Source organism: Oncorhynchus keta, chromosome 19 (genome assembly GCF_023373465.1).
Source record: "Oncorhynchus keta strain PuntledgeMale-10-30-2019 chromosome 19, Oket_V2, whole genome shotgun sequence".
NCBI lineage: Eukaryota > Metazoa > Chordata > Actinopteri > Salmoniformes > Salmonidae > Oncorhynchus > Oncorhynchus keta.
Genome location: NC_068439.1, coordinates 69,525,502 through 69,548,313, shown reverse-complemented (window position 1 = coordinate 69,548,313; position 22,812 = coordinate 69,525,502). Strand labels below are relative to the sequence as shown.

At 44.9% G+C, this 22,812-nt stretch overlaps 2 protein-coding genes across 56 annotated transcripts in view; both read left to right on the top strand.

Annotated features, from left to right (window-relative positions):
• LOC118398782 (sentrin-specific protease 6-like) overlaps positions 1-19,608 on the top strand; it is a 37,129-nt gene extending 17,521 nt beyond the window's left edge. The window contains exons 8-28 of one of the 50 annotated variants that reach the window (XM_052471177.1): positions 154-619; positions 1,038-1,279; positions 2,709-2,846; positions 5,869-5,902; positions 6,093-6,284; positions 6,496-6,680; positions 6,895-7,037; positions 7,274-7,390; positions 7,560-7,682; positions 7,966-8,058; positions 11,372-11,730; positions 11,897-11,988; positions 15,009-15,097; positions 15,263-15,331; positions 15,453-15,603; positions 17,548-18,187; positions 18,226-18,790; positions 18,901-18,975; positions 19,052-19,089; positions 19,317-19,353; positions 19,468-19,608. In XM_052471177.1, coding sequence (XP_052327137.1) covers positions 154-619; positions 1,038-1,279; positions 2,709-2,846; positions 5,869-5,902; positions 6,093-6,284; positions 6,496-6,680; positions 6,895-7,037; positions 7,274-7,390; positions 7,560-7,682; positions 7,966-8,058; positions 11,372-11,730; positions 11,897-11,988; positions 15,009-15,097; positions 15,263-15,331; positions 15,453-15,603; positions 17,548-17,775 — 2,721 coding nt within the window. In that variant the 3' untranslated portion in view covers positions 17,776-18,187; positions 18,226-18,790; positions 18,901-18,975; ... (1 more) ...; positions 19,317-19,353; positions 19,468-19,608. Of the gene's footprint in view, positions 1-153; positions 620-1,037; positions 1,280-2,708; positions 2,847-5,868; positions 5,903-6,092; positions 6,285-6,495; positions 6,681-6,894; positions 7,038-7,273; positions 7,391-7,559; positions 7,683-7,965; positions 8,059-11,371; positions 11,731-11,896; positions 11,989-15,008; positions 15,098-15,262; positions 15,332-15,452; positions 15,604-17,547; positions 18,188-18,225; positions 18,791-18,900 lie in introns of all 50 variants that reach the window. The other 49 variants (XM_052471176.1, XM_052471199.1, XM_052471198.1 and 46 more) reach the window with 49 other exon arrangements.
• Positions 19,609-22,350: 2,742 nt separating this feature from the next.
• The window catches only part of LOC118398780 (unconventional myosin-VI-like), a 128,698-nt gene continuing 128,236 nt past the window's right edge, over positions 22,351-22,812 (top strand). For 2 of the 6 annotated variants that reach the window (XM_035794479.2, XM_035794474.2), the window contains exon 1: positions 22,352-22,591. The gene's annotated coding sequence lies outside the window, so the exon portion shown is untranslated. Of the gene's footprint in view, positions 22,596-22,812 lie in introns of all 6 variants that reach the window. The other 4 variants (XM_035794476.2, XM_035794475.2, XM_035794478.2 and 1 more) reach the window with 4 other exon arrangements.

Genomic DNA, 22,812 nt, shown 5'->3' with positions numbered 1-22,812 from the left:
TCCACTGTCCATTTCAATCAAAAAGAGCTGAGCGATATTAAGACGATACCCCTGAGCGATTTAGCAATGATGTTGACTGATGTCAGAAGATACAAATAATTTAAGTGTAGCCTACCTGATGCTGAAATGTAATTGTCTTTGCCTTGTCTGCAGCCCCTAAATCCAGAAAGGAACCACACAGTGTGTGGGAAGTGTAGCAAATCCAGTGAAAGCCACAGCACGTGTGAACACTGTGGGAACCCCTTGGTGCCGGAGGTTGCCCACCTCTACCACCCCCCAGCAGCCCAGCCTACATCCCCCACGCCCAGACCCCCCATTCGACCTCACCCACAGCAAACCCACCCACATCAACACCCATCCCCAGGACCAAACAGTCGACAGCTGACCAAGAATAGCTTCTACGGTTCGTCCTCGACCATGAGGGCGCTGCCGCTGCGTGTGGACACAGTGATGAACCCGCCCATTCCGGTACGCATCACCACCCGGGCCGGCCTGCCGCTGCCACACAGCGGGAGACCCGCGGGGGTGGGGTTGGTGGGGAGCTGCTGCGCCGGGAAAGTCGCCGGCAACAAAGGCAGGAGGACGGCGGCCGCCAAGCAGCACGAGCTCAACGACCCCAGTAAGTCCACTGTCCAGGTATACATCCCAAATTTCACCATATTCCATTTAGTGCTCTGGTCAAAAGTAGTGCACTATGTAGGGAATAGGGTGTCATTTGGGATACACACCTGGCCTGCTCAGTACTCACTCTTCACCTGCCTCTGTGCTGGTTAGTCTCAGGGTTTACTGCAGGCAGGTGTTTGTCCCTGTGAGAGGTAGCACACTACAGAAGTGGTTCATTTCAACCAACTGCACAGGACGTTCTCTGTAACCAACCACACAGCTCAAAACCACTAGCACCTGTCTGTACATCTTACCTCTCTCTGTCAGAACTGTTATCAAACAAAGGCCACATTTCAGGATGTAAATCCCATCTTGTTTAAATAATTTATTCAGCTGTGTTGCGTCTGGAAATGACGACTCTGTTTGTGTTCCAGTTGTGCTGTCCAGTGACGAGGATGAGGCGGACAACGCCAGCACGGGCAGCGTGAACAGGCTGGACAGCGTTTCCCCTCGGCCTGCTGACTCAGCCCACTCCTCACCGGCGCCCTCCGGAGGCAGAGTGGAGGCGGCAGTGAAGAGTAGCACAGGAGGGGAGCAGGAGGAGATCACTTCTGACTTCTTTTCTGACGTCGACAGCAGAATTTCACTACCCAGAAGGAACCGCATGAAAGATCAGGTATGTCGTCTTTTAACATAAACTCAGCAAGAAAAGAAATGTCCCTTTTCAGGACCCTGTCTTTCAAAGATAATTTGTAAAAATCCAAATAACTTCACAGATCTTCATTGTAAAGGGTTTAAACATTGCTTCCCACATTTGTTCCATGAACCATAAACAATTAATGAACATGCAACTGTGGAACGGTCATTAAGACACTAACAGCTTACAGACGGTAGGCAATTAAGGTCACAGTTATAAAAATGTAGGAAAGTAAAGTGGCCTTTCTACTGACTCAGAAAAACACCAAAAGAAAGATGACAGGATGGACAATTTATTGTCCTCGCAGTGGCAGACCACATGTAACAACACCTGCACAGGATCAGTACATCTGAACATCACACCTGTGGGACAGGTACAGGATGGCAACAACAACTGCCCGAGTTACACCAGGAACGCACAATTTCTCCATCAGTGCTCAGACTCCTCAATAGGCTGAGAGAGTCTGGACTGAGGGCTTGTAGGCCTGTTGTAAGGCAGGTGCTCACCAGACATCACCGGCAACAACATAGTCTATGGGCACAAACCCACCATCGCTGGACCAGACAGGACTGGCAAAAAATGCTCTTCACTGACGAGTTGCGGTTTTGTCTCACCAGGGGTGATGGTCGGATTTTCGTTTATCGTCGAAGGAATGAGCGTTACATCAAGGCCTGTACTCAGTACTTAATTCACCAGATACTGACTGTTAAATTTTTTTTTTTAACACAGTTGACAGTGAGAGGACTTATTTTTTTGCTGAGTTAATATTTGTAAGTATTTTTCATTTAGACCGGGATAGCATGATATGAGTAGGGTCGGCCAGGAGTCCTACCTATGCTGGGGTGGTGTATAGGTGCTGTAGGCGACCCGCATTATAGTGTATAGGGTGGTACTTGTGTGGATACGTAATTAAGTTTTCCTCAATTCATGACTACATTATGTAAACGGACCTGTCTATAGTGAGCCAGTCTTGTCGTGAGCTGTTTTATCACGTTTCAGTCTGACTTTGAGTCTGTCTGTCAAAATGTCCTTGAGACCATAATGTTCCTGATCTGCTCTCAAGGTAACCTCCTGGGTTGTTTTGCTTGGCAGAAAATGACATTACTGGGTGTTTTTGTATTCACAGAGATGGGCTCCTTAAGTTGTTTTTGGCAGCCGTTGTGACTAAGGATTTAAGTCTCCTCATTTACTTTTTGTGTGTTCAGGGTTGTAAAGTTTACCTTTGAGAAAACAACACAGTACTACCGATATTTATCTTGCAAAGGAATTGGGCAGTGGAATCTAAATGGCCAGTTGATGAATCACCTTGTGGTGTTGGCCAGACATCTACTGTACATGATTTGTTCCTCAGAGAAATTAGTGATATGAAGCAGCAGGTTTCAAGGCTGACCATGCATGTTATTTTCAGTTTGGAAACCAAATGCCGGATGACTCTACACCCAAGAAAAAACAGAGGATCTCTCCCGACAAGTTGGACAGCATCATCCTGGACTGTCGGAGTGTGAGAGTAGGGACTCTTCGCAGGATGGTGTCCAAGCCTGTCAATGTAAGTACCCTGCTCCTGTACAGTCGTGGCCAAAAGTTTTGAGAATGACACAAATATTAATTTCCACAAAGTTTGCTGCTTCAGTGTCTTTAGATATTTTTGTCAGATGTTACGATGGAATACTGAATTATAATTACAAGCATTTCATAAGTGTCAAAGGCTTTTATTGACAATTACATGAAGTTGATGCAAAGAGTCAATATTTGCAGTGTTGACCCTTCTTTTTCAAGAACTCAATCTGCCCTGGCATGCTGTCAATTAACTTCTGGGCCACATCCTCACTGATGGCAGCCTATTCTTGCATAATCAATGCTTGGAGTTTTTCAGAATTTGTGGGGTTTTGTTTGTCCACCTGCCTCTTGAGGATTGACCACAAGTTCTCAATGGGATTAAGGTCTGGGGAGTTTCCTGGCCATGGACCCAGAATGTCGATGTTTTGTTTCCCAAGCCACTTAGTTATCACTTTTGCCTTATGGCAAGGTGTTCCATCATGCTGGAAAAGGCATTGTTCGACACCAAACTGTTCCTGGATGATTGGGAGAAGTTGCTCTCGGAGGATGTGTTGGTACCATTATTCATGGCTGTGTTCTTAGGCAAAATTGTGAGTGAGCCCACTCCCTTGGCTGAGAAGCAACCCCACACATGAATGGTCTCATGTAGAGGTTGACCGATTAATCGGAATGGCCGATTTAATTAGGGCCGATTTCAGGTTTTCGTAACCACCGGAAATCGTTATTTTTGGACACCGATTTGGCTGATTTAAAAAATAAATAAAAGGTTACACCTTTATTTAACCCATAAGTCAGTTAAGAACACATTCTTATGTTCAATGACGGCCTAGGAACAGTGCATATTTAGCTAAAAGATATCCAGGTTAGCAGGCAATATTAACCAGGTGAAATTGTGTCACTTCTCGCGTTCATTGCACGCAGAGTCAGGGTATATGCAACAGTTTGGGCCTCCTGGCTCATTGCGAACTAATTTGCCAGAATTTTACGTAATTATGACATAACATTGAAGGTTGTGCAATGTAACAGGAATATTTAGACTGATGGATGCCACCCGTTAGATGAAATACAGAACGGTTCCATATTTCACTGAAAGAATAAACGTTTTGTTTTCGAGATGATAGTTTCCGGATTCTACCATATTAATGACCTAAGGCTCGTATTTCTGTGTGTTATTATGTTATAATTAAGTCTATGATTTGATAGAGCAGTCTGACTGAGCGATGGTAGGCACCAGCAGGCTCGTAAGCATTCATTCAAACAGCACTTTTGTGCGTTTTGCCAGCAGCTAGTGTTTCAAACGTCACTCGCTCTGAGACTTGTAGTTGTTTCCCTTGCTCTGCAGGGGTAACGCTGCTTCGAGGGTGGCTGTTGTCGATGTGTTCCTGGTTCGAGCCCAGGTAGCGGCGAGGAGAGGGACAGAGGCTATACTGTTACAGTGGCAATACTAAAGTGCCCATAAGAACATCCAATAGTCAAAGGTATATGAAATACAAATGGTATAGAGAGAAATAGTCCTATAATAACTACAACCTAAAACTTCTTACCTGGGAATATTGAAGACTCGTGTTAAAAGGAACCACCAGCTATCGTATGTTCTCATGTTTTGAGCAAAGAACTTAAATGTTAGCTTTCTTACATGGCACATATTGCACTTTCACTGTCTTCTCCAACACTTTGTTTTTGCATTATTTAAACCAAATTGAACATAGTTTTTTTCCGGATGCCCCAAACAATCGGAAAGGGGATTCGTCAGAGAAAATGACTTTACCCCAGTCCTAATCATCACAATCCCTGTACCTTTTTGCAGAATATCAATCTGTCCCTGATGTTTTTACTGGAGAGAAGTGGCATCTTTGCTGCCCTTCTTTGCTGCCCTTCACCAGGCCATCCTCCAAAAGTCTTCGCCTCACCGTGCGTGCAGATGCACTCACACCTGCCTGCTGCCATTCCTAAGCAAGCTCTGTACTGGTGGTGCCCCGATCCCGCAGCTTAATCAACTTTAGGAGACGGTCCTGGCACTTGCTGGACTTTCTTGGGTGCCCTGAAGCCTTCTTCACAACAATTGCACCGCTCTCCTTGAAGTTCTTGATTATCCGGTAAATGGTTGATTTAGGTGCAATCTTACTGGCAGTAATATCCTTGCCCGTGAAGCCCTTTTGTGCAAAGCAGTGATGACGTCACGTGTTTCCTTGCATGTAACCATGTTTGACAGAGGAAGAACAATGATTCCAAGCACCACCCTCCTTTTGAAGCTTCCAGTCTGTTATTCGAACTCAATCAGCATGACAGAGTGATCTCCAGCCTTGTCCTTGTCAACACTCACACCTGTGTTAACGAGAGAATCACAGACATGATGTCAGCTGGTCCTTTGGAGACGGGGCTGAAATGCAGTGGAAATGTTTTATTGGGATTCAGTTAATTGGCATGGCAAAAGGGTCTTTGCAAATAATTGCAATTCATCTGATCACTCTTCATAACATTCTGGAGTATATGCAAATTGTCAATTCAAACTGAGGCAGCAAACTTTGTGAAAATTAATATTTGTGTCAGTCTCAACTTTTGGCCACGACTGTACTCTCTCTGTATGTACAGACACTTATACTTACCTAAAATCTGGCAAAAAACAATAGACTATCAGGTTTTTTTCCTGGATCAAAAAGGGGCTGAGGTGGTGTGCTTGGTAGGAGGCGTGTAATGAGCGCCGTCAGTGTGGCTACACTTTAAAGAACATTTTAAGAGGCCCCCATCCTGCAATTCTACACATTTCTCCATGGAGCTGAGAGAAAATGGTGCCGTTGTAAAGCTTATTTCCTGTGATTCTACATATTCTGCCATCGAGCTGAGAGAGAATTTTACCTAGTTTTCCTGCAATTCTATGCATTTTCCATGAATAATGTTATTATTTTTCTTAAACATAACAAAATGAATACTGCTAAATTAAGTTTCTTGAATTTTCACTATTCCCTGACTGTCTAGCATACCGCCATCATTCAACCATCTTTGTCTTTCAGTTTACGGTCGATCACATTCATCTTGAAACTGAAGGTAGGAGACCACAAGAATGTTAGATGTCCTATAAATGTTTTCCTCTGCTCTCAAAGGACAACCTATTATAGATAGACTAGACAGTGTTGTACAGTGTGTAGGGTTGCAAAATTACAATACATTTCTTAAATAAGTTGCTGGAATTGATCAAACTTAACAGTATGTGACATAATAGTGCTTTCTGTCCCAGGTCCTGAGGTGGATTCTCTGGAGAAGGTGTGTCTGCGTGCGTCGGAGCTCATAAGCTGTGAGTGGTGCAGCGTGAGGAAGCTGCCCGTCCTCTTCTTCCAGACCAGCCCCGAGGAATGTGTGCGGCTCCGCACCCAGCTCAAGATGACCCGAGACAAGGGAGGCCTGTGCTGGTATGACTGCGCTGGCAACGGTAAGGACAGCAGACGCTACATAGTGATGTCAATTGAACTGTGGAGATCCCATGCTAGTTGCAACAGCAGTAGTCTGTACATAGATGGATGAACAGAAACCTGTGTTTGGAGAAGCCTTTCTGTGACGTGTTATTTTGTGCTAAATAAAGCTGTCTGTTACCTCACCTTCAACAAAATGTCAAGTCTTGTTGCTTTCCGTTCTGTCCTCAGACTCCGATGAGAAGTACATGGTGTTGATCTTTGAGAACGGGCTGTCGATGCAGCAGCAGATGGTTCTAGAGGAGATTCTACAAGAGATTGGCCGAGCCAACAACCTCAATGAGTTCCCCACCAAATTGTCGTTTGATGAAGCTAACATCAGATTGGTCAACTACAACAAAGCAACTAAAGAAAAGGTGGGCCTGCTTATTCCCTGTTTCCGGGAATCTTCCAACTGGGATGTCTGGAGAACTTGGGAATTTTGGGAAAGTTGTTGGAATTGATCAAACCTAACAGTTTGACGTAATAGGGCTGTGTGTCCCAGGTCCTGAAGATTAGCATCTTAGAGCCTTTTGAGACTAGCTACCAAAATACATGTTGCTGGTTTTTGGTTACATCCCTTTCTTGTAGGTAAACAACAGCACTAAAACCAACACACCGGCTCCAATGGTGCAAACGCGCATGGCTACACGACAGCAGAACAGTGCGTTCTTTGATGATGAAGACGATGACATGGCTGAGCTCCAACCCACCTTCACTGGACCAATCATAAAGTACAAGGGTTATCTATCTCCTACTCCTGGGTCATGTTCATTAGGCACCAAACAAGAAAATTGACTGAAACGGGGGGGGGGACTATCTGAAAATTGTCCAATACGAAACACTTGTGGTTTTCTGTTGCAAACGATTTTGCTTCGTTGTACCCTAATGAATACAACCCTGTCATCTTAAGTACAATTCTGTGTTTGTTTGTTCCTGATGGTTTAATCATTGGATGGTTGTGTTGTAGGTTGATGGTGTACCCACCTCCTCCAGCCAAGGGGGGCATATCGGTGACTAACGAAGACCTTCACTGCCTTAACGATGGAGAATTCCTAAACGACGTCATCATAGACTTTTATTTAAAGTTGGTGTAAATTTTACTTTGTCTATTTTCCATTGCCTTTAAAGTCACATTCTCTGTTTGATATTCTATCGAAGCAGTGCTTGCTTTTGTTGCATATAAGGGACATTGACCAAGCTCTCAGGGACTGTGGATTGACTGTTTTCTGTGTGTGTATCTTCCCTTTACTTAGATATTTAGTTTTGGAGAAGTTGAAAAAAGAAGACTCACAAAGGAGTCACGTGTTTAGCTCATTCTTTTACAAGAGACTCAACCAGAAAGAGAGGAGAAACCTCCCAGACACCACAAACCTACCGTGAGTCTCCTTTTCTCTGCCAGTGATATGAGGGGCAACACATTTCACACTGAATTGAGTTATGACAGGACAGGACAGAAGCTGGAGTCTGGTTTAGTGATAGCTCTGCCGAGTCCGGACCACACACATCCGCTGGCTACTGCGTTTCGATGCCCGCCTCGGCCCTTCCTCTCGGTCTCACTCAGTCTTCCTCTCTACAGTTCCACTATGATTATTATTGTCCATAAAACAATATAACAACGACTTAAAAAAACAAACATGTTTCTTCTTTGCTGGTTATCAGGATGCAGAAGAGGAAGCACAACAGGGTGAAGACATGGACCAGACATGTAGACCTGTTCCAAAAGGACTTCATCTTTGTTCCCATCAATGAGTCGTAAGTTACTGTCTCTAAATATCACTGACTGCTTCCCAAATGACACCCTATTACCTATATAGTGCACACATTCTTATATAGTGCACCACTTTACAAAAGTTGTGCGCTTTATAGGGCTCTGGTTACAATAAGTTCACTATTAAGATGCACAATCTATCCAACTGGAATTTCATTCAAGTCTCAAAGGGATACTTTGGGATTTTGGCAATGAAGTCATGGATACCATTTTTATGTCTCTGCATCCAGCATGAAGGATGTTGGAGGTAGTTTCACAAGCCAATGCTAACTACAGTGCCTTCGGAAAGTATTCAGACCCCTTTACTTTCCACATTTTGTTACGTTACAGCCTTATTCTAAAATTGATTCAATCTTTTTTTTTTATCAATCTACACACAATACCCCATAATGATGAAGCGAAAATAGGTTTTTAGAAATGTTTGCAAATGTATAAAAAAATAACAACAACAGATTGGGATAAACAGATATCAAGGTTTATCTGGAACAGTAAGAGACCAATAATTAGATATACATTACAGTTACCAAAAAACTGTGGGGGTATGGCCTTACCAAACCTAAAATATTATTGTGTGTCAGTCCAATTGAGAGCTCTGGTGTGTTGGTGCAATTGAGAATATGAATCCAAAGGGAAAGACATGAAATGTACAATAGACAAAATCAGTGGATTAATTTCTCTCTAAAGACATGGTTTAGGCTAGTTAAGCAAAATAATTTAGAGAGGTCAAACTGCTGAGTTGGCCCGTATACGACCCCAGCTTCATCCCTGCAACTCAGGACAGCAGGTTTAAACAATGGACGCAGAAAGGCATCACATCATTCAGTACAATTTATAAGGGATGAGGACCTAGATAACTTCCAGGACCTAAGTAAAAATGGCTTGGATAAACAAGATTTTTACAGATACCTACAAGTTCGACACTACTTCTTGATGGAGATAAAAGTGATTGAGCCACGAGCACCTCCAAAATTTATCCAAGTATTCACTAACAGATACAACTTGGGGAGTAACAAAAAAACTATTTCATATCTCTACTTGGGTATTCAAAGAAACATTCTACAAACTATATTAAAAAGAAATGGGAGGAGGAACTTAACATTGAAATAACTGATGAAACATGGTTGAACATATTAGACTCATCAAAGCTCCACCAACTCAAGGTCATGGAGATAATTATGTTGGAAGAATGTTATACGTTTCTTCATAACACCTAAACTGAAATCAAAACAGACTGGCTCCCTACACCCTTGTTGGAGAGAATGCGGTCTATTGTGGGCGGACCACTCTCATCTTTTGGACGTGCCCCGCAATCGAAACTTACTGGGGAGAAATAATATCTAACATTGGAAAAATAATGGGATTTGACATAGAACAAACATTCATTTCTTTGTCCTTGGGTGAAATACCTGATAACTTACACACTAGAAACAAGTACCTGTTGAAGGTCCTACTGGCAGCCAGTAAAAAGGCTGTCACTAGGAAATGGCTACAAAAAGACCCTCCCACAGTGACACAATGGATAGACATTGTAGAAGAAATACACCACATGGAGCGTATGACCTTTGCTTTAAGAACTCAACAGGAGAGAGGTCAAGAGTAAGTCGCTCTGGATAAGAGCGTCTGCTAAATGACTTAAATGTAAATGTAAGAATACTGGGTTTCGTACTTGAAAATGGTCTAATTCAAAGATGTCAATGTAACTAATATGATGAAGGTGTGAAGTGCACTGTAACTGCCAGATCTTTTTTGTTGTTCTTTTACTTTACTTTATTTGTAATTTCTTTGTGTTCCTCAATAAAAACATAGTATAAAGAAAAAACAACAACAGATACCTTATTTATGTATGTGTTCAGACCCTTTGCTAAGAGACTCGACATTGAGCTCCGGTGCATCCTGTTTCCATTCATCCTTGAGATGTTTCTACAACTTGGAGTCAACCTGTGGTAAATTCAACTGATTGGACATATTTTGGAAAGGCACACACCTGCCTATATAAGTTTGACAGTGCATGTCAGAGCAACAACCAAGCCATGAGGTCGAGAATTGTCCGTAGAGCTCCGAGACAGGATTGTGTTGGCACAGATCTGGGGAAGGGTACCAAAACATTTCTGGAGCATTGCAGATCCCCAAGAACACGGTAGCCTCCATCATTCTTAAATGGAAGAAGTTTGGCACCACCAAGACTCTTCCTCGATCTGGTTGCCCGGCCTAACTGAGCAATCGGGGGTGAAGGACATTGGTCAGGGAGGTGACCAAGAACCCGATGGTCACTCTATCAGAGTTCCTCTGTGGAGATGGGAGAACCTTCCAGAAGGACAACCATCTATGCAGCACTACACCAATCAGGCCTTTATAGTAGAGTGGCCAGACGGAAGCCACTCTTCAGTAAAAGGCACATGACAGCCTGTTTGGAGTTTGCCGAAAAGGCACCTAAAGGACTTTCAGACCATGAGAAACAAGATTCTCTGGTCTGATGAAACCAAGATTGAACTCTTTGGCCTGAATGCCGAGCGTCGCGTCTGGAGGAATCCTTGCACCATCCCTATGGTGAGGCATGCTGGTGGTAGCATCATGCTGTGGGGATCTTTAAACACCAGGGACTGGGAGACTAGTCAGGATCAAGGGAAAGATGTACACAGAGATCCTTAATGAAAACCTGCTCTAGAGCGCTCAGGACTTCAGACTGGGGTAAAGGTTTCCCTTCCAACAGGACAACAACCCTAAGCACACAGCCAAGACAATGCAGGAGTGGCTTCTGGACAAGTCTGTGAATGTCCTTGATTGGCCCAGCCAGAGCCCAGACTTGAACCCGATCAAACATCTCCCGAGAGACCTGAAAATCGCTGTGCTGCGACGCTCCCCATCCAGCCTGACAGAGCTTGAGAGATGTTTTTATGTACATTTGCAAACATTTAGTTTAGTCATTATGGGGAGATTGATGGGGGGGGGCTGTAACGTTACAAAATGTGGACAAAGTCAAGAGGTCGGAATACTTTCCGAATGCACTGTAGTGTTAGCGCAATGATGGAAGTCTATGGTATCTACTAGCATGCTAGCACCTTCCTTCTATCTGCACTCAGAGATATAGAAATGCTATCTACAAGTTAATTTGATGCTGGGGAAGTAGATAAATGGCTTCATTGTCAAAAACCTGATCCCTTTAAGCATTTATGTGACGTGCAGTGATGAAAGCAAACACATTTGTTATTTTGTATCAGTATAAGATACAATGTAAGACACAGATGGTAAACCTAATTCTCTTTCTTAACCAAACCCATTGGTCTATCTATGTTTCAGAGCCCACTGGTACTTGGCAGTGATCTGCTTCCCAGGGATGCAGGACCCTCAGTTTGAGCCCAACCCTTTGTGCCAGGCCCCAGGGCTATCACAGACACAGTCAGCCCCCCAGGGCAGGCCTCCTGACCACTGCCGGCCACTCTCCCCAGAGTCAGACTACTGTGAGCCCCCAGGCAGTGATGAACCCGTGGCCCCCTCAGAGAAGCTGTCCCTCATTGCGACAGAGGCCTCCTCGGAAGGACACTCCCACAGCGAGCAGCCAAAGGGAGCGTCCACCTGTCCCAATGGGGGCCAAGTGCCTCCCAAGACCTCTTTAGACAGGGTGAATGGGCTGGTCAATGCTCAGCCACAGTACACAGGTGAGCCACAGGCAATGTTTCTACTTGGAAGTAGCATTTAATTACACTGTGTTAAGTACACTGTATCCTGTGCATATGGTAAATATACTTTGATGTCTTAGAAGCTGTGTTGAAATTGATGGATGAAGAGTCCCTTATCTCATTGGCTTTTAATCATGTTTTGCAGATGGCTTGCACAGAATCAGTTTGTGTTACAGATCAGGTAGTGGCAATGGTGATGACACAGATACCTTTTCTGATGACCAAAGCTCCTGTCAGGTAATGGGGGAATTTGCTTTTCTGTTGGTGACATTTGTATTTATTATGGAACCCCAGTAGTTCCTGCCAATGCAGCAGCTACTCTTCCTGGGGTCCAGCAAAATGAAGGCAGTTTATACAATTTAAAAAATATTACAACCCATTCACAGATTTCACAACACACTGTGCCCACAGGTTTAAATACAATTTTACTGCTTGCATCAGTTACTTGATGTGGTATAGAGTTCCATGTAGTCATGGCTCTATGTAGTACTGTGCGCCTCCCATAGTTTGTTCTGGACTTGGGGACTGTGAAGAGATGTCATAGACACACATGGGTGTCCGAGATGTACGCCTGTAGTTCAAACAGACAGCTCGGTGCATTCAACATGTCAACACCTCTCATAAATAAAAGTATTGATGAAGTCAATCTCTCCTCCACTTTGAGCCAGGAGAGATTGACATAAATATTATTAATATTAGCTCTCTGTGTACATCCAAGGGCCAGCCGTGCTACCCTGATCTGAGCCAATTGCAATTTTCCTGAGTCCTTTTTTTGTGGCACCTGACCACACGACTGAACAGTAGTCCAGGTGTGACAAAACTAGGGCCTGTAGGACCTGCCTTGTTGATAGTGCTATTAAGAAGGTAGTGCAGTGCTTTATTATGGACTTACCTCTCCCCATCTTATCTATTTTTGTATCAATCTGTTTTGACCATGACAGTTTACAATCCAGGGTAACTCAAAGCAGTTTAGTCACCTCAACTTGTTCAATTTCCACATGATTTATTACAATATTTAGTTTGAGGTTTAGTGAATGATTTGTCCCATATACAATGTTTATATATATATTGTTTTATATTTAGGACTAACTTATTCCTTGCCACCCACTCTGAAACTAACTGCAGCTCTTTGTTAGGGGGTTGCAGTCATTTCAGTCGCTGTAGTAGCTGACATGTATAGTGTGGAGTCATCCGCGTACATAGACACACTGGCTTTATTCAATGCCAGTGGCATGTCATTAGTAAAAAAATTAAAAAGTAAAGGGCTTAGACAGCTGCCCTGGATAATTCCTGATTATGTTGGAGAGGCTTCCATTTATAGGACTCCCTCTGTTCTGTTAGACGGGCAACTCTTTATCCACAATGTACAGTTGAAGTCGGAAGTTTACATACAGTGGGGCAAAAAAGTATTTAGTCAGCCACCAATTGTGTAAGTTCTCCCAGTTAAAAAGATGAGAGCGGTCTGTAATTTTCATCATAGGTACACTTCAACTATGACATACAAAATGAAGAAGAAAAAAATCCAGAAAATCACATTGTAGGATTTTTAATGTATTTATTTGCAAATTATGGTGGAAAATAAGTATTTGGTCACCTACAAACAAGCAGTCAGTTAGGATCACCACTTTATTTTAAGAATGTGAAATGTCAGAATAATAGTAGAACGAATTATTTATTTCTGCTTTAATTTCTTTCATCACATTCCCAGTGGGTCAGAAGTTTACATACACTCAATTGGTATTTGGTAGCACTGCATTTAAAATGTTTGACTTGGGTCCAACATTTGGGTAGCCTTCCACAAGCTTCCCACAATAAGTTGGGGGAATTTTGGCCCATTCCTCCTGACAGAGCTGGCATAACTGTGTCAGGTTTGTAGGCCTCCTTGCTGGCACACGCTTTTTCGGTTCTGCCCACACATTTTCTATAGGATTGAGTTCAGGGCTTTGTGATGGCCACTCCAATACCTTGACTTTGTTGTCCTTAAGCCATTTTGCCACAACTTTGGAAGTATGCTTGGGGTCATTGTCCGTTTGGAAGACCCATTTGCGACCAAGCTTTAACTTCCTGACTGATGTCTTGAGATGCTGCTTCAATATATCCACATAATTTTCCTCCCTCATGATGCCATCTATTTTGTGAAGTGCACCAGTCCCTCCTGCAGCAAAAAGTATGATCTTTGTTCCCTTTTGTATTTGCAAACCGTAGTCTGGCTTTTTTATGGCGGTTTTGGAGCAGTGGCTTCTTCCTTGTTGAGCAGCCTTTCAGGTTATGTCGATATAGGACTCGTTTTACTGTGGATATAGATACTATTGTACCGGTATCCTCCAGCATCTTCACAAGGTCCTTTGCTGTTTTTCTGGGATTGATTTGCACTTTTCGTACCAAAGGCCGTTCAGCTCTAGGAAACATAACGCGTCTCCTTCCTGAGTGATATGACGGCTGCGTGGTCCCATGGTGTTTATACTTGCGTACTATTGTTTGTACAGATGAACCTGGTACCTTCAGGCGTTTGGAGATAATCCAGACTTTTGGAGGTTTACAATTTTTGGCTGATTTCTTTTGACTTTCCCCATGATGTCAAGCAAAGAGGCACTGAGTTTGAAGGTAGGCCTTGAAATACATCCACAGGTACACCTTCAATTGACTCAAATGATGTCAATTAGCCTATCAAGCTTCTAAAGCCATGGCATCATTTTCTGGATTTTCTAAGCTGTTTAAAGGCACAGTCAATTTAGTGTATGTAAACTTCGGACCCACTGAAATTGTGATACAGTGAATTATAGGTGAAATAATCTGCCTGTAAACAATTGTTGGGAAAAATGACATGTGTAATGCACAAAGTAGATGTCTTAACCGACTTGCCAAAACTATAGTTTATTAACAAGAAAATTGTGGAGTGGTTGAAAAACAAGTTTTAATGACTCACCTTAAGTGTATGTAAACTTCCGACTTCAACTGTAGCAGGCGGTGTTAAGCCATAACACATATGTATTTCCAGCAGCAGACTATGATCGATAATGTCAAAAGCCGCACTGAAGTCTAACAAAACAGCACCCACAATCTTTTTATCATCAATTTCTCTCAGCCAATCATCAGTCATTTGTGTAAGTGCTGTGCTTGTTGAATATCCTTCCCTATAAGCATGCTGAAAATTTGTCGTCAATTTGTTTTCTGGAAAATAACATTATCTGATGATTTGCAGATTGAGTTAAATTAATGTTGTGTAACTTTGTTTAATTCTTTTTGTTGTTGTCTAGGATGAGTGCAGTGAGGACGGTGCACTTGCTGAAGATCTGGAACCCCCTGAGAGCTCAGAGTGGACGTCAAAACCCACCGTCTGTAAACAGTGAGTAGGAGAGGATGTTCTACCATTCTTGTGGCAGTAGAGGATGCTATTGCTTTCCTTCTGACACCTTTGTGGGTAGTGTAATTAGAGGTTAATGGCTATGAATATTTACCTGAAAATTACATTGTTTTAGGCCTTTTCTAAGTGATTTGTTTGTTTTCTCAGGCCTTGTATTCTCATCATGGACTCGTTACGTGGCCCTGCCAGATCTTCTGTCATTAAAACATTACGAGAGTAAGTCAATACTTTAATACTGTTCTGAATATTGTAGATTTAGTTTGCCTAATTAGCACACAAAAGCAAACCTTCCCAAACCATTTATATTTTGTTTGTGTGCTTGTGTGTTTAACTGCAGGTACCTGGAGGTGGAGTGGGAGGTGAGGAAAGGAAGTCGGAGGAGTTTTGGGAAGGACCAGACAAAGGGTTCTAGCCCACATGTGCCTCAGCAGGACAACTTCAGCGACTGTGGAGTCTACATTCTGCAGTATGTGGAGAGCTTCTTCGAGGTGCGAGTATAATCTGGAGCGACACAACCAGTGTACACACACACACCAATGCAGTGTATACTGTAACTGAGACACCTTGAGCCATATAATGGGATGTAGGCCATTAACACAGTGTTGCTGTGTCATTTTAAATTGCCAATGTATTTAGTGACGCAATTACTTGTAGCAGACTCACCTTACCCATGATCCTGGTAGGTTAAATAGTTGTACAGTGCATTCGGAAAGTATTCAGACCCCTTGACTTTTTCCACATTGTTATGTTAGACTTATTCTAAAATGTATTACATTTGTTTTTTCCCCCCCTCAATCTACACAATAACCCATAATGACAAAACAAAAACAGGTTTTTCATTTTTTTAGCAAATATATTAAAAATAATAAACTGACATTTACAGAAGTCTTCAGACCCTTTACTCAGTACTTTGTACAGCGGTTACAGCCTCGGGTCTTCTTGGGTACGACGCTACAAGCTTGGCACACCTGTATTTGGGGAGTTTCTCCCATTCTTCTCTGCAGATCCTCTCAAGCTCTGTCAGGTTGGATGGGGAGTGTCGCTGCACAGCTATTCAGGTCTCTCCAGAGATGTTTGATCAGATCAGTCCGGGCACTGGCTGGGCCACTCAAGGACATTCAGAGACTTGTCCCGAAGCCACTTCTGCATTGTGTGCTTAGGATCATTGTCCTGCTGGAAGGTTAACCTTTGCCCCAGTCTGAGGTTCTGAGTGCTCTGGAGCATGTTTTCATCAAGGATCTCTCTGTACTTTGCTCCACTCATCTTTCCCTCAATCCTGACTTGTCTCCCAGTCGCTGCTGCTGAAAAACATCCCCACAGCATGCTGCTGCCACCACCATGTTTCACTGTAGGGATGGTGCCAGGTTTCTTCCAGATGTGACGCTTGGCGTTCAGGCCAAATAGTTCAATCTTGGTTTCATCAGATCAGAGAATCTTGTTTCTCAGGGTCTGAGAGTCTTTTATGTTCCTTTTGGCAAACTCCAAACAGGCTCTCGTGCCTTTTCTACTGAGGAGAGGCTTCCATCTGGCCACTTCCATAAAGGCCTGATTGGTGGAGTGCTGCATAGATGGTTGTTTTTCTGGAACATTCTGCCATCTCCACAGAGGAACTCTGGAGCGCCGTCAAAGTGACCATCTGTTTCTTGGTCACCACCCTGACCAAGGCTCTTCTCCCCTGATTGCTCAGTTTGGCTATGCATCCAGCTCTAGGAATAGTCTTGGTGGTTCCAAACTTCTTCCATTTAAGAATGATGGAGGCCAATGTGTTCTTGAGGACCTTCAATGCTGCAGAAATGTTTTTGTACCATTCTTCAGATCTGTGCCTAGACATGATCCTGTCTCGGGGCTCTACGGACAATTCCTTCAACTTTATGGCTTGGTTTTTTGCTCTGACATGCACTGTCAACTGTAAGACCTTTATATAGACAGGTGTGTGCCTTTCCATATGTCCAATCAGTTGAATTTACCACAGGTGCACTCCAAGTTGTAGAAACTTCTCATGGATGATCAATTGAAACGGGATGCACCTGAGACTTGAAATTGAGCTCATCGCAAAGGTTCTGAATAGTTATGTAAATAAGGGATCTGTTTTTTATTTTTAATACATTACATTATTAATACATTACATTTCTAAAAACCTGTTTTCAGTTTGTCATTATGGGGTATTGTGTGTAGATCGATCAGTCTAATTTTTAAAAAGTCTAACGTAACTAAATGTGGAAAAGGGGAAAGGGTCTGAATACTTTTCGAATGCACTGTATATTGAGTTTATCTGAATTACCTGCAGTGGTTGTTAATCAATTGAGCAATTGCCCGAACCAGGGTTTTAGACTATTGATTTGGAAGCTTCATTTCTTCATTTCTTGCACCACTCTGAAAATAGTACTTCAGACTGAATCCAAAATAATTATGATTTTGGGCTTCCCATTCAGAATCCACTTACCAACTTTCATCTCCCGGTTAACCTGGAGGAATGGTTCCCGCAGCAACGGATGAAGACGAAACGTGAAGAGATCAAGGAGCTCATCTTAAATATCCAAGCCCAACAGGAGATGGAGGCGGGCCAGGGCTCAGCCAAAGGCTCCCCTGGAGGACAGGAGGTGGGAGAAGAGGATACAGGGGAAGGTGTAGAGATTCAGAACCTGCCTGTCAGCCCCTGAGGTGCACTGTCTAGTCCGACACTGCTACCTACTTACCTCTTTTAATTTGACATGATGGTTCTATCTATCGGGTGGGTTTCCCGCTGCCTGGCCAAGCCTGGATGGAGGTCTGCCTGCCTGCTGCCTGGGCCAAGCCTGAATGGGGATCTGGAGGTATGCCTGCCTGCTGCTGGGCCCAGCCTGGATGGTCTGCCTGCCTGCTGCCTGGGCCAAGCCTGGATGGAGGTGTGCCTGCCTGCTGCTGGGCCCAGCCTGGATGGAGGTCTGCCTGCCTGCTGCCAGGGCCAAGCCTGGATGGAGGTCTGCCTGCCTGCTGCCTGGGCCAAGCCTGGATGGAGGTCTGCCTGCCTGCTGCTGGGCCCAGCCTGGATGGAGGTCTGCCTGCCTGCTGCTGGGCCCAGCCTGGATGGAGGTCTGCCTGCCTGCTGCCAGGGCCAAGCCTGGATGGAGGTCTGCCTGCCTGCTGCCAGGGCCCAGCCTGGATGGAGGTCTGCCTGCCTGCTGCTGGGCCCAGCCTGGATGGAGGTCTGCCTGCCTGCTGCCAGGGCTAAGCCTGGATGGAGGTCTGCCTGCCTGCTGCCAGGGCTAAGCCTGGATGGAGGTCTGCCTGCCTGCTGCTGGGCCCAGCCTGGATGGAGGTCTGCCTGCCTGCTGCTGGGCCCAGCCTGGATGGAGGTCTGCCTGCCTGCTGCCAGGGCTAAGCCTGGATGGAGGTCTGCCTGCCTGCTGCCAGGGCCCAGCCTGGATGGAGGTCTGCCTGCCTGCTGCTGGGCCCAGCCTGGATGGAGGTCTGCCTGCCTGCTGCTGGGCCCAGCCTGGATGGAGGTCTGCCTGCCTGCTGCCAGGGCCCAGCCTGGATGGAGGTCTGCCTGCCTGCTGCCAGGGCCCAGCCTGGATGGAGGTCTGCCTGCCTGCTGCCAGGGCCCAGCCTGGATGGAGGTCTGCCTGCCTGCTGCCAGGGCCCAGCCTGGATGGAGGTCTGCCTGCCTGCTGCCAGGGCTAAGCCTGGATGGAGGTCTGCCTGCCTGCTGCTGGATGGAGGTCTGCCTGCCTGCTGGGCCCAGCCTGGATGGAGGCTGCTGCTGCTAAGGTCTGCCTGCCTGCCCGGGCCCAGCCTGGATGGAGGTCTGCCTGCCTGCTGCTGGGCCCAGCCTGGATGGAGGTCTGCCTGCCTGCTGCCAGGGCTAAGCCTGGATGGAGGTCTGCCTGCCTGCTGCCAGGGCCCAGCCTGGATGGAGGTCTGCCTGCCTGCTGCCTGGGCCAAGCCTGGATGGAGGTCTGCCTGCCTGCTGCCAGGGCTAAGCCTGGATGGAGGTCTGCCTGCCTGCTGCCAGGGCTAAGCCTGGATGGAGGTCTGCCTGCCTGCTGCCAGGGCTAAGCCTGGATGGAGGTCTGCCTGCCTGCTGCCTGGGCCAAGCCTGGATGGAGGTCTGCCTGCCTGCTGCCAGGGCCCAGCCTGGATGGAGGTCTGCCTGCCTGCTGCCAGGGCTAAGCCTGGATGGAGGTCTGCCTGCCTGCTGCTGGGCCCAGCCTGGATGGAGGTCTGCCTGCCTGCTGCTGGGCCCAGCCTGGATGGAGGTCTGCCTGCCTGCTGCCAGGGCCCAGCCTGGATGGAGGTCTGCCTGCCTGCTGCCAGGGCCCAGCCTGGATGGAGGTCTGCCTGCCTGCTGCCAGGGCTAAGCCTGGATGGAGGTCTGCCTGCCTGCTGCTGGGCCCAGCCTGGATGGAGGTCTGCCTGCCTGCTGCCAGGGCCCAGCCTGGATGGAGGTCTGCCTGCCTGCTGCCAGGGCCCAGCCTGGATGGAGGTCTGCCTGCCTGCTGCCTGGGCCAAGCCTGGATGGAGGTCTGCCTGCCTGCTGCCAGGGCTAAGCCTGGTTGTACACTGCTGGATTACTCTCCATCTCCATTATTTCGTAACTGCCATATTCCTTCGATTGACAACAAAACAGAACATTTTAAATTTGTATTGAATAAAACATGTATATATTCTGGAAGTTTTTTGCTGCCTTTGTAATTGACTGTTTTTGATGCTGTGCTCTACATGAAGATCATCATCCACAGGTTAGTTATGTTTTCTTCATAAATGTTATTTTTTTTCGGTAGGATGTGTGCAGAATATACCGTTGTGCTGCTCTCGCATCGTGTTTATGCTTTCGACTGAGACTGAACTGGCGGTAATTTGTCATTTATATCCATACCTCTCATTAATGGGGCGGCAGGTAGCCTAGTGGTTAGAGCATTGAACTAGTAACCGAAAGGTTGCAAGATCAAATCCCTGAGCTGACAAGGTAAAAGTCTGTCGTTCTGCCCCTGAACATGGCAGTTAACCCACTGTTCCTAGGCCATCATTGAAAATAAGAATTTGTTCTTAACTGACTTGCCTAGTTAAATAAAGGTAAAATAAATCAAATGTTTTAAGTCCTTGTTAAATCCCTACTACCAAAGTGGATGGATCTTGAGCATTAAACACAGACACGAGCATATCACTTGCCTTAGTTTTTTATAACATAGTGTTTTCCTCTGCATTAAACATTCTGAGTTGGGTGCACCTTTTCCCTAGTAAAATATTTGACAGTTACTGTTATAGAATACATGAGATGTCATCCCAGGTTCAATATCTCTTGTTATATTAGTGCATTATGCCTAGTTGCTTCATCTGGTCACCTGGGGTGGATGGGATGTAAAGTAGGTCCTCCAGAGAGCTGCTTGTCCTCCATTGTTTGAACAAATAACTGCTATTATGATCTATCATTATCTAGGGATGATTGGTTCTTGACATTTTATATAGGGATATACACTGAGTGACAGACTGACCAGGTGAAAGCTAGGATCCCTTATTGATGTCAATTGTTAAATCCACTTCAATCAGTGTAGATAAAGGGGAGGATAAGAGCGTCTGCTAAATGACTTAAATGTAATGTAAATGAGACAGGTTAAAGGATTTTTAAGCATTGATACATGGATTGTGTATGTGTGCCATTCAAAGGGTGAATGGGCAAGACAAAATATTAATCGCGGTATGGTAGCAGGTACCAGGCGCATTGGTTTTAGTGTGACATGAACTGCAACGCAGCTGGGTTTTCCACACAACCGTTTCCCGTGTGTATCAAGAATGGTCCACCACCCGACTCGACACAACTGTGGGAAGCATTGGAGTCAACATGGGCCAGCATGCCTGTGGAACGCTTTGGACACCTTGTAGAAACCATACCCTAAAGAATTGAGGCTGTTCTGAGTGCAAAAGGCTGAGGTGCAACCCAATATTAGGAACCCAATGTTCTTCATGTTTTGTACACTGTATATTTAGTGGGTGTGTACATGACAGAACACAGCAGTTTTATAGATGTTCTTTTCTAAAAAGCTTTTATTTTATATAACCCTAGCTCAAAGTAAGCTCCATGTATATTGAGGTGTTCATTATTTGTTTTAATCACATTGATCTTAAAGATACTGTATGTGAAGAAGTATGTGAAAACAGCAGAATGAGGCTTTCCTCTCCATTTCTAGGTATGTGTAGCTTTTTGAGTTCATAGACGCTTTGCATTCATTCCCACGCTCCATCCTGATGGGTGTTTTAAAACCAAGGGTGTATCCCAAATGGCACCCTGCTTCCTATGTAGTGCACTACTTTGACACCCATGTAGTTAGTGTACTACTTTTGACCAGAGCTCTGGTCAAAAAGAGTGCACTATATAGGGAATAGGGTGCCATTTGGGACGCTAACCATGAGAGAATATCCTAGATGCCTTCACTGCGGATATGGTCACGGACAATGTTGTGTAAATATTTTACAAGCTTAAGTTGGATCAATTCACCCTCACACTTGTCCTTTGTGATGTGACGGGCAGTATCTATTGTTCCCTGAAATGTCAAGTGCATCCAAACCCATTCTGCCACACAACCAGTCATCATAGTTTCCATGGAGGATAGGACTATGATGGTGTTTGTACAGCTAGCCTTGTTTTTCATGAGGGCTGGCCCAAGTTGGCTGGTGAATAGACAAACATTTCCTCCAACACAACCTGAAATTGCCTTTCATATGTACATGATGCAAGGTGGCCAATGCACTTGCCCACCTCACCAGGTGTGGAGTGTGATATTTGTTCTTTGTCTTTCCTCCCAAAGTAAGCACTTGTCTTGTTCACTTCCCTTGTCCTTGAAATGAGTGGTATAAGAAACATGGTGGGGGCTCCCAATAGCCCATGCTTCTGCAATCCTATGGTTTTAATTTATGCGCACACTTCAGGAGAACGGAGATATTATAGGGACTCACCAGTGAGGAGCCAACATGTTCTCAGGACAGAATGCACACATTAGGAGGCACCATTGTCTGTGTACAGAAACATGAAGCAGATGTAGCTCTGGCCTCCTCTCAGGTGATTCTCTAATGTGATGCACTCACCCTGCAGCTATCAGCTTTCAATCTGGTATTGGGTGACTTCTTTAGGGGAGGGGACTTTAATGTTACTGGGTCACTCAAAAATGTATGATGCCCAAGTTGTCTGGAAACTTGGTCTGCATTTTTTTAGAACCCTGTAGTGGCATAATTGCTTAGAAATAAGTATTGCTAAGTGGCTATTGAACCACATGGCTGCGTAGACAGTTTGAAAATATATTTGGATACATATAATCTAAATGTGTACAACTGTCCTGTAGTGTCAAGTGACGTCATGGCCAATTCCTTGGACTTGTGAGCGAGTCGGAGGTTGCTGCAGGAAAGGGAGATCGGAGGTTGTATCTACACCCAGCAGTCTATTGGGGAAACTTTCACTTTTATAAACAAGTGTCGGGCTGCACTGGTTGAAGAGGATACGAGGTAGGTAATGTCAGCGAGCATTTTCTTCCCCCTTACAAACTAAATTCAATGCAATTGTTGAAAGCTTTTTAAATAGTGGTAGCTAGTTGTACACGGGAGTTATCTTCGCTAGCTGGTTGGTTAACATTAGCAGGCTACATTGATGCCAATGGAGACGATTGCCATCACATGTATTCTTCCTTCTGGAAAACCGTAAACACAGCATCCTGGAATGTAGACGT